Here is an 11,822-nt window from a genome sequence, read left to right on the forward strand (position 1 = left end):
GAAATAGGGAACACTTATGTTGAAGTTTTGATAGCAAGACAATTTTTGCAAAGTGCATACAATTGTTGCTCTTATAATTAGAAAATTTTCTTATGTTATGGTATAGATGTTAATGAACCATTGAATCATCATTGAGCTAATGCTAGCCTTCAAGAGTAGTTTTTTGTCATTCCTATTAGCAATTCAAGCTGATTTAGGAAGGATTGCAAGTCATTTGGTGCATTTGTTTTCAATATCTTTCTTCATATCTTTCTAAATTTGAATACATATTTATTTTAAATTCCAAATTACATCTTACCAGGGTGTTGCCCCTCTAAAGGTAGAGGAAGGCCATATACCAAGGGTCTATCCAACTATTGGAGAAATTAATTTGCCACACATTCTATGGTGTCAAATCATGTACTTTCTAAGTGACAAATCTGTTTAAAAAAAATAAGCTAGTTACTTTCTTGTCAAATAAAAATATTTTTCCATCCTTAGAATCTAATTATGTATTTAGATTTAGATATATATTTTCTCCTTTCCTCCATTTGACATACAATTATTCAAAGTGTGCATATTATATTATTATTTTTATTATATTTGTAGAAATTGTAGTAGTCTCTTTAACAAACATTCTCACTATCGTTTATAATTAGAAAGGGATACATCTAGATATAAAAGTAGTCATGTTTTGATATAAAGATTTATTAGTTCAAAATTAATGATTCTCCAAATTGTTCAACAAATAGAACTAATATGATTACTTGTAAATCAAAATATTAAAATTAATTAATATAAAACTTGACACAATTTTTTTTTCCAGTTTTAACTTTTATAAAAACCATATAAATTAATTAATTTTATATAATTTAATTATCAAACTCAACTTTTTCCTACTTATTAAAACTTGTGCTAAAATTTATAACTCCAAATAATTCAATGAATAAAAATATATCAATAAAATACATTTTAAAAGGACAAAAAATTTCATTTTTTTGCAAAATTATATAGACCTATTTTTATATCTCTTGATGATTGACCCAGCTTTATCTTTAATACCTACAATTTGATGCAAAAATATTGAAAACCGTACCAATTACAAAATTTCGAACTATAATATTCCTTTTCAATCAAATTGAGATTACTTCTTTGATCCCACGCCATTGGAGATATACAGTATATTACATACAGTATTACAGCAGCATAATCGAGTGCACTTCTTTACTCCCAGACAATTGGAAAATACGCAGTACAATATTTATAGCTTCTTAGCAAGTAAACTAGCTTGAACTTCTCAATATTCTGTTGCTAGCTGAACCATAAATTGACAATACAATCCATGATTATTTGTTTTCTGAAATTGTATAGTAGTAAGTAGATAATCTCTATAAAATCCTGAAGCAGCCATTGAATAAGAAGAAAAATTCTGAAAAATGAAAGATAAAATGACCACAAATTCCACCCTCCTCAACCTAATTTATATGATACTGCTTGGATTCCTTGATATTAGATGTAAATCTGAAGTAGTTGAGGACAGCAAACCACCTTTCTCTCTCTTTGAGCTTGTGTACAGCAATGGTCTCAGGAATGAATTCATGAGAACATGGAGGATTGGAGAAAGGAAAGTCATACATGGCAGGCTTATTGTTAAACCTATTCTTAGCCTTTTTACCTTCATCTAACCAAAACCCCACCATTTTATCCTCTGGCCCAACTCTATTACTCTCAGCAATTGGAGACTCCTCAATCCACTTCACCAAATCCCATGAAAGGACATATCCCATACCAGACATATACTTGTCAAATGGATCCATTTTCTCACATGGTAAAACAAAGCCATAGTAAGTGTCAATCCTTGGCAGAGGCTTCAGTGACTCAGCCAACTTATCAACCCTAAAGTAAACATCATCATCTGCCTTCATAACATAATCATACTGCAATCCCATCTTTGACAAACTTGAAAAATAGGTATAAGTCTTACCATTATCCATGTTCTCCTCACAGTTCAATATGATGATATCATTGTAGCTCATGATCTCCAGAGGCACAAGGATTCTCTGATCCTCCTTTGTAAGATTACAAAACACAAATCTCACATCCACTTTTGCACGGTCAGTGGATTGGCTTCCATAGATCATGCGAAGAAAATGTCTTCTTTCATACAGATCTGCCCTTGTCAGGATTCCAATCAGAATACTGAACTCGTAATTCTTCTTATCATCAGTGATCTCCTTCATATCATTCCCACAGTTTTGAACTTGATTTGGGCAGCTACAGTTGATGAAGATCTGACTGTCATGAGAACCCACATGACTATTCTCATCTGTTCTTACAAGAAATGATGGGAAGGATGAATTCAGAGTATTTGCAATAGATTCATGCTGCAATACATTGGTAAAACCAGATGGGCTTTTAACTATTTTTCTTAATTCTGATACATTGAATAAGGCTACCAAGAATATGACTGTGAATAGACCTAGCAGCCCCGTCCTCATTACTGAGGTGGGGAGGAAAAAGAGATAGGGTTTCCTCGTGCCCTTCATCAATCCTCTCAAAAATAGTTTAACACGTAAGACTAATAAATGAGGGTCATGTGGGCTTTTATATGCACTTTCTTCAACTGCAACCTCTAAATTACGTGAACATTAATTACGCGACGTTTACTTGCCGTTTCGCGTTCAACGGTGGAATTAGGTTTCCGTTTTGAAACGGCCGTTTCAGCCGTTGCACAGTTTCATAGAATTTCTGAACTTTTTTGAACCTTTTTACAAATTGCTGATATGATCTTCAGATATTTCTGCGCTTTTTGGGGATATTTTTGAACAATAACAATATTTTTGGTTTTGTTTGGCAATGGGCTGAAGTTGAAGATAGAATTAAAATTGATATACTGTTGCAAAACAAAAATAGTATCATTTTAATTGATTGGCAATGGGCAGAAGTTTAACATAGAGGTAAAACTGATATAGCGGTATAAAATCATAATATTGGTTTGTGCTGGTTTTCTTTACCAGCACAGTTTAATCTATTGAATGACTGTTGTGTTTGGAGTCATGTAAAAAATCTATCAGCATTAAACTGATATAATGATATAAAAACGATCAATAACATTATCATTGTCAACGTTTATCTTCTTTTTTAAAATTAAAGTTACCTGATTTCTTATTTAAACATTGTTTTAGTTTTAAGTCACATGTAAAGAATGAAACTACATATGCTTGTTTTTGAATTCTCTACAAATTACTTCTTTTGATTTTCATGCTAGGGATGAAAGATTGGTTGAATTTAAGATTAATTATATTTTTTAAAAGTTGAAGATAGAGGTAAAACTGATATAGTATAAAACTATAAAATTATCATTATTTTTTCTGTTAACAATAGGTCAAATCTTATAAAACTGATATAATGATATAAGAATGACCAGACAACATTATCATTGTTATTGTTTATCCCATTTCTTTTAAAAATTACCTTCCTTTTTGTTAGTTTTAGTAGCTTGGACAGCTGTTCATCCATAAATATGTAAACATGGCCATGTAAAGGATGAAACTTCACAAATTATTTCTTTTTTTGGTGCTACAGATGAAAGATTGGTTGAATTTAAGAATTATATTTCTAATTTATCGGTAATCGTGGCATTCCTGTCTTTTTCATAGAGATGAAGCATCTGTCGCTTTAAGTAAAATTATATATGATACTCAATGCATCAACGAGGAACTCGGAATAGAATTAGTGGATTGAAATTTGTTTTAAATTCATGAGAATATATTCATGTTCTTCAAAACTATGCAAGGAGATTCCAGCAAACTGATTTATGAAGGACACGTGGCAAGCAACTCCAGAAGCATTAACATTGGGATTGATGAAGAGTACAAGATCAGTTAGCTAATTAGGATTATTGACAGTTTGGCTGATTTCAAAATATAGTTAAGTAGAGGGGAGGACTCTTCTGGAATTATTAAACTATTAGAGATTTATCCCTTCCTGCATTATTACTACATATTTGTGTACTAGTGATTATAAGTGAAACATTTGTCCGCAAATAGTAATAGTAAGGACTGAATAGTTATTGATGAATGAGAATTATCTATGAATCTATATTTCGAAATAGTTTCAGGTATCTATGGGTCAGTATTGGATTTCTAAATCTTCAAATGTTGGCAAAATTCACTGGTTGGTAGCTTGCAGGCCTCGCTAAGTTGCCTCACAGATCTGAACCCTCCATTAAAAAGACAAAACAACAAAACAACCCCACTACTAATACCTTTCTCCTATAAAATAGTTTGTAAACATCGCAAGTGCCATCTCTAGAAAGAGATTGCTTGTCTTTGAATCCTCTGCACCGACTTCTCTTTTTGATTTTCTTGCCAGAGATGAAGTATTTGTTGACTTCAATAATTATATTTCATATTTATCGGCATTCAATGCTACATATGCGGCTTTCTCGTCTTTTGATACAGATGAAACACTCGTTGGTTTTAGAGAATAATGTATTGTAGTTACTGCCACAGCACGCAACTGGGTAGAAAATTAGTGCATTCAAATTAATCTTGAATCAAGTACCGTGAGAAGATGTTGAGGTTTTTGAAAAGTATGCAAAGAGATAGCACAAACTAAATTATGGAGGACAGATGGCAGACCATCTTACAAGCATTAACATGGGATTGACGGAATGTAAAACATAAGTTAGCTAATTAGGTTTATTGACTGAACTCTTCTGGCCAGGAAGATATGGATTAACAAATGCTGAACTGTTGGCGTTATTCAAGAGAAAGTAAGGTTTCGTCACCCGCCTCAGATTTGATTAATTTTGTATCCAAAAAGAGGTACCAAATATAAGTGGAAATGAGATTATATACAAGTGTCATATTTGTTGTAAATAAATAGTAGTTTTGAATTATATGTTGTAGAGAAAATTTTAAGTATTATAAATGATAAGATTGTAATAATATATAATATTATTATATTATATTTTTAAAAAAATTGAAAGTGAAAATGTTATTTATAGCATAACTATATTATAAGCTTAATATAATGAATATTTTGAAAATATGTAATAGTAATAGATTATAATATTGTTTCAAATATAACAATAATAAATGACAATGCATATATAATATAGTACTTTATATATCATATCTTATAATATTGTGATATATAAATTGTTAATAGAGATATTTATATAGGTATATACTTATATAAGTATATAGTTTTCTGAAATATATATATATATAAAATTTACAAATAAATAACAAAACTTTATGAATATTTCAATTTTTCAAAACTAGGTAGTAGTGATTGGTGAAAATTAGTTTAGTTTTTGGACAAAGTGAATGTAATAGTATATTGCCTACAATAAGTTAGTATTATTGAAAATATTTTGAAATACAGACTCGGATGACTTTAGTCTCTTGGTTGAGTTCCATTATACAAGCAAAAACATGAAAAATTGTCATCTCATAAAAAGAAAAGTCAACACCTTCCAAATCATTCGAACAAACCGACAATTCTAGAGGGTGCCAAGTTTGAAGTGCAAATCGAAAAACATGGAGGAAACAATGGAGAGCATAATTTAGATAAGAACCTGACTCCCTATGCATGCATCCTTAAACCTAATGCACATATGAAAAAGACCATTGACCAAGAAATAAACTCACTAAGAGATATGACTATCTTTTTGGTTGCTCAAGACATTAATGAAATCTCCTCTGGGGCTCTCTTAAATGAATGTTTACATAATAACCAAGAAAACAAATTAGTGTTTCAATTTTCTTATTTGAGAAGGATTAAAAAATGAATATTTCTTATTTTCTTTAACAAATATAATTCATATAAAGAAATAATTGATAAACAATTTTGGAGAATCGACTCATCCAATTTTTGATCCATCCCATGGTCTCTTGAAGCCATCAACTCTACAATTTTAGCCCTTTCTTCACTTTGTTGGATCACGATCAGTTCTCTTCCACCATTTCTATGGAATCTCATCATAGAAGCCCTTGATCCCCTTGAAAAGGTCATTGGTATTGATAAAATAGATTTGTTACTCCAACACACAAAAACACAGATTCTCAATGCAATTGAACCTATAAGAGATCTTCCAAAAGAACTTGTTTCTGAGTTAGATGTTGATGTAATACAAGGTAGGAGAATCCCCAAAGGAGATGTCCAAGCCCCTAGGAAATAAGTACACAATAGAAACACAACAAAAATGCAAGATCTAATACCAAATCACAACTCTTTATTCATAAAATAACTTATTACATGCAATATGTCGGGTTGTAAGGCCTTCCAGGTTAGGGCCAAATATAATAGAAATTACAATAAGAGTTTTGCAAGATCCCACAAAATCTAAGTCCACACAAATCCTAGCTACTCCATATCTACATTCTGGAAGAAAACCCTAAGGAAATCTCAACCTGTGCTCCCAAGCCCACTAAGTGATCTCCTAGTTTTCAAACCTCAAGCACTAGCCCTTCAAAGTTCACATCCTCTTCTCCAAGACTAATGATGATCAATTTTTTTTCTAAAGACTCCATAAAACCCCATACTTAACCCAACTAAGGCACAAGTCAACCCAGTTCATTACAAATTAAATTAAATCCCTTACATTAAATATATGTTGAGCCATAAGTTTGCTATAATACAAATTAAATACCAAAAGTTGGCTTACAAACAACTCGACACCAATAGGAACCAAGACCTAGCCAAGCATCATTAAACTCCCAAGCATTTCCAAGCTCCTAGTGCATGTCGAGCACCACAATGTATGTTTGGCTCCCAATGCATGTTGAGCACAATAGTGTATGTCAAGCTCTCAGTATTTGCCGAGCTCCTAGGCCATAGCTAGACCCTTCACCAACCCAAAACCACTGTTTGGTGACCGAGTCCACAACACTTAACTAAAATACCTCCAACCATGCAAGATTGCAAACAAGCCCAGGATGCTCCTACATCAATCACCTTAGGTTCAAAAAGATGTTGTCAATAGCTGGGAAAACATCTTTTAGGATTGAGAACATAAATCTCAAACTAATTCTTCACATACATATCCTCCAAGTCTTCAACTTGTACACAGTTTCCCTTATTTTTATTCTACTTATTCACATCCTTCCTAGGTGTGTTGTAGGTCTTCTTTCCATGTTGATCTCCAACCCTTTCAAAACCCCTCAACTCAACTCAGCTACCAATACTTAGGTTTCTCCTACTGAGCTCTTCACTCTACAAAGTAATCAAAGAATACTTTCGACTAAGTTTCTCAATAGTAGACACATTCTTAACAAAATCATGCATAACCCTACAATCATATTGCCAAGGTCTACCAAGAAACACATGACAACTATTCATGTCCACAATATCACACAAAACTTGATCCTTATACTGCCCAAATTGAAAATCAACAAGGCATTTCTCCTCACTTCCAAAGCATACTCACCTTGTAACCAACCAATCCTATAAATAAGGATTTCTCACTCTTCTCAAACCAAATTTTTGAACCATCTCCTTAGCAACAAGGTTATCAGTACTGCCACCATTCAGAATCACCTTGTAGAATTTATCACCAAACTTACAACAAGTCCTAAAAAATATAGTCCTTTTACAAGAATATAATGTCCTCTAACCAACCAATACTCACCGGGTTAGTAAACTATCTCGTTTCTTAGGTTGAGTATCTTGGAATACAACCTCATTCACAACAACAACTTTCCTACCATGAGGACATTCAAAATATCTATGCCCTTCTTCACTACATCTAAAACAATTACCATTTTACCCTATTCCACTTGTTCTCTTCTAATCAACATGTTTTGGTATAACTTCTACACTTAGTTTAGCCTTTTCTAAGTTATCGTGCTTCTCATTCCCTCTAGCATTAGCTTGACTTTTCCTCTTCAACTTATCTTCTTCCTTCAAAGCATACTGATAAGCATCCTCAATTGAAGAAATATTTAGCATACCAACCTCATCCTAAATATTGAATCTCAAATCATTAATGTAATGAGCTACCTTTTCCTTTGACAATTCTATATGACTAGAACAAATAGTCAACTTGTAAAACTTGGTATAATCTTTCAAAAACATATCCTTATGCTTCAAATTGTGCAACCTCTTAAATAACTCAAGTTCTTAATCAGAAAAAATGAACTTCGCCTTCAATTTAGTCACCATTAATTTCCATCTAGTGATCTTCATTTCACCTTCCTCTCTCTCTCTCTCTCTCTCTCTCTCTCTCTCTCTCTCTTTGTAGTTCTTTCCATCAAAGATCAACATGTCCTCTCAACTTAGTTTGTGCCAACCTCACTCTGAGCAGATTCTCAATATCCCCAAGCTCAAAGTAGTCTTATAATTCACCAATCCAATCAATTAGGTCTTCAAAAGTCAAAGTACTTGAAAAATTAGAAACCTCCATCTTATGTTTTAGCTTCAACTAAGATCCAGGTCTAGAAAACTGACTAGCCCTAGTTCCAATAGGTCTATCCACATGATTAGTTTTGTCCTCACCACTAGATCCAAAAATTTCAATGTCTTATGGAACTTCTTCATAGCCATCATCAATACCCATATGCCTAGGTACACCACCTAAAATAATCATAATTTCACCAATCATGTCACTCTTCATCAATGCAATCTTAGATCTGAATTATGCTCTAGTCTTCTCTAAGATCCTTTTCTCCACAACATCACTAAGATCATCAATTGCACTAGGGTCCAATATTCTTGGAGGAATTTTCCAAAAAAATTGCAAACCCAAAGAAATAGATACACTAGTCTAGAAGATCAATTAGCTCCACTAGATCAACCTTCTCTTCCAGCCTTCACCCAAGTCCTGGTGCAAATTGCCTCAACTTTGGCAATCTATCTGCACATTGAAGAAAACCTTCACTTAGATACACTTGATATAGTATAAGGCAAGAGAATAACCAAAGGAGATGTCCAAGCCCCCAACAAATAACCATACTAGAAACACAAAAATAATGCAAGATCTGATACCAAATGCCAACTCTTTATTCATAAAATAATTGATTACATGCAATATACCCAACATTAAGGCCTTTCAGGTTAGGGCCAAATACAATAGAAATTACAATAACAGTTCTACAAGATCCCACAAGATCCAACTCCACAGTAATCCTAGCTAGTCTAGATCTGCACTCTGGAAGAAAACCCCAAGGAAATCTCAACTTGTGCTTGCAAGCCCACTAAGAAATCTCCTAGTTTTCAAGCCTTAGATACTAGCCCTTCAAAGTTCACATCCTCTTCTCCAAGACCGCTGATGATCATTTTTTTTTCTAAAGACTCCAGAAAACCCCATACTTGTACCCAACTTAGCCACAAGTTGGCTCAATTTATCACATATATTGAGCCACAAGAAAGCTACAACACAAATTAAATACCAAAAGTTGTCTTATAGGCAACTTGGCACTACAAGGAACCAACCTATCTGAATGTTAGTAAACTCCCAAGGATTGCTAACCTCCTAGTGCATGTCAAGCACCATAGTTCAATATGAGCACCATAGTGTATGCCAAGCTCCTAGTATCTAACAAGCTCCTCACCCACAATTAGACCCTTTAGCAACCGAGCACCACTGTTTGGTGACCAAATCCACAACACTTAACCAAAATACCTCCAACCATGCAAGATTGCAAGAAATCCAAAGATGCTCCCACATCACATGTTGTGTTTACTTCTATTCACTTTCTATTTTTGGGGGCCTAAATACTTGCTTCCTTTGTAGAAAGGAAGGCCATTCTAGAGAATATTGTGCATTTGCCAAAAGGAGAGTTAAATTTTTCCTTGAAATAAACCCTAATCGTACCCATTCTCTCCCCCTTACCTTGACTCAATGTACTCAACATGGTTTTCCTATCCTAGGTCCCTCTTAGAGCTCCATTCCCTCCCCTAATTTTGAACATTCTATCTATTTCAAAGATGTGTTAGACTCTCTTGATGTCTTGCAAACTGTATTCACAACCTCTCTCATACTAACTACTCCTAGGGTTGAGGATCTTGCTAGCTCAAGATCTCTTCTAGACAAAATGGAAAATAATCTCATCCTAATACATTACTCCCCTAAATCTAGAAATAAGCGGTAGACTCAGAATGCAAAAATAATTGTCTTAGAAAGGATAAGAATAATTTTTGGGCTAAAGAAGTGTGCTCAGATCCATCTAGGATTACCTCTAATTGATGACTGTGAATCTAATTTGAGCCCCCTCTATATATTTTTATGTAACCCAACAAATCCTTGCACCACTAATGATAGATCTAATATGAATGGAAACATGGTAAGGTCAAGAATTGCTGATACTCCTAACCTTGGAAGATAAACTCAACAACTTTTACTGAGTCATTATCCCAACCTCTCCTACTCAACCCGCCCTCCTACCACAACATACCTTAACCTTTTTCTGCCCCCTCCTTCCAGAATTTCTTATATCATTATAATTTTTGATCCCATAAAGAGAGTATCTTATAATAGGAAGTCTAATAGGGAGGAGGAGATTAAATCTCTAGGCTATATCAATAGAGAGGTATGAGAAGATAAATTTACCTCTAATACCAAGAAGAAGACAAGAAAGACTAGAAATATGAGTGAGGATGAGAAGAACGATATGATTGAGGATGAAACCCATAAAGATGTTATTGATCCTCCCCCATGGGAAAGAGGGGGAGGTCCTCAAATACTATTAGCAACATCAAGCCTCCCAAAATATCCAAGATAAAACCCCCTATTATTTCAAGGTGCAATAGACATATAAACCTTAACTCCATAATAATGAATTCCAAACTTATATCTTGGAATGGAAGAGGTTTGGAAACTCCTAAAATGAAGTGTTTTATTAAAAGTTCCATGAAAAACTATGGTGGAGTTGATTTTTTAATGCTCTGAGAAATCAAGGTGGCTAAATACTAGATGTATATAGCCCTAGAGTGCATCTAAAATGATACACAAGATATTTTTACATATCATGTCAAAGGTATAGGATGCTTTTTTATCCTTATTGGGATGAAGTAATAAAATTTTATCTCAAAATGGGGCTCATCCCCTTGTATTACACTAGCATGGGTAATCCTTAAGGTGGATGGAAAGGATATATGGATCTTGAGGCAAGTGCAAGGTACATTCAAGTAGGACACTTCAACTTAAACATACAAAAAGCCCCTGCTCAAAGTTTCCCATGGAAGAAACATACAAAATCAATTATATAAGGAAAGTTTCTAGACATTTACTAAAGTGTAATTAATAAGTAACACATTGAACACAAGACTCGACAATTGGACGTCGCATTAGTGTAATAATTAAAATAAGTCTATGAACATGCCTAGTAGTGAGGCCTTCTAGGTTTCAACCATATAAAATTAGTTTATGAAGTTAGAATTCAAGTTCAAACCCTATCATTCTTCTCAATATCCTATAGCATCCACTACCATGCTCTTCTATCTCTAACTAATCCTCTTATATAGCTAGCTAAGCCACAAGTCAACTAGTCAAGCATTTAATTACATTATAGGTCCTACCTAAGAAGAGTAAACCAAAATCAAATCTAAATAAAATATAAGGCAATACATACTTGAGGGTGAATCCATAGGTGTCCTAGGAGTCATCTTCTTATTTCACAACATGTCACATTAACATAAGAAATGTGCCAAATGAAACAACATGCCTTGCTAGAACGAAATAAGCCAAAAAAGAGACCACAAAGAATGATCCACAACTCGAGAAATAAAAATGATCAAAGATTGTGCTCTTAGGAGGAGGATGAATGATAGGTCCTCATTAGCATGTTAAGTACACATAATATGGCACCAATTGTAGCAACGACCACATTACAAGA

General features: G+C 33.7%; 1 protein-coding gene across 1 annotated transcript; it reads right to left on the reverse strand.

The window, feature by feature from the left end:
- Positions 1-1,450: 1,450 nt before the first annotated feature.
- On the reverse strand, positions 1,451-2,525 carry LOC149553322 (beta-1,3-galactosyltransferase pvg3-like). Its single transcript, XM_089789879.1, has one exon. It carries the CDS (start codon positions 2,523-2,525, stop codon positions 1,455-1,457), a length of 1,071 nt encoding a protein of 356 aa, XP_089646005.1. The 3' UTR covers positions 1,451-1,454.
- Positions 2,526-11,822: the final 9,297 nt, after the last annotated feature.

Source organism: Cupressus sempervirens, chromosome 6 (assembly GCF_028749045.1).
Source record: "Cupressus sempervirens isolate cs-2001-9-10 chromosome 6, ASM2874904v1, whole genome shotgun sequence".
Classification (NCBI taxonomy): Eukaryota; Viridiplantae; Streptophyta; class Pinopsida; order Cupressales; family Cupressaceae; genus Cupressus; species Cupressus sempervirens.

Coding starts and splice junctions, on each gene's coding strand:
- LOC149553322 (XM_089789879.1), bottom strand. CDS start 2,525: ATGAAGGGCACGAGGAAACCCTATCTCTTTTTCCTCCCCACCTCAGTA.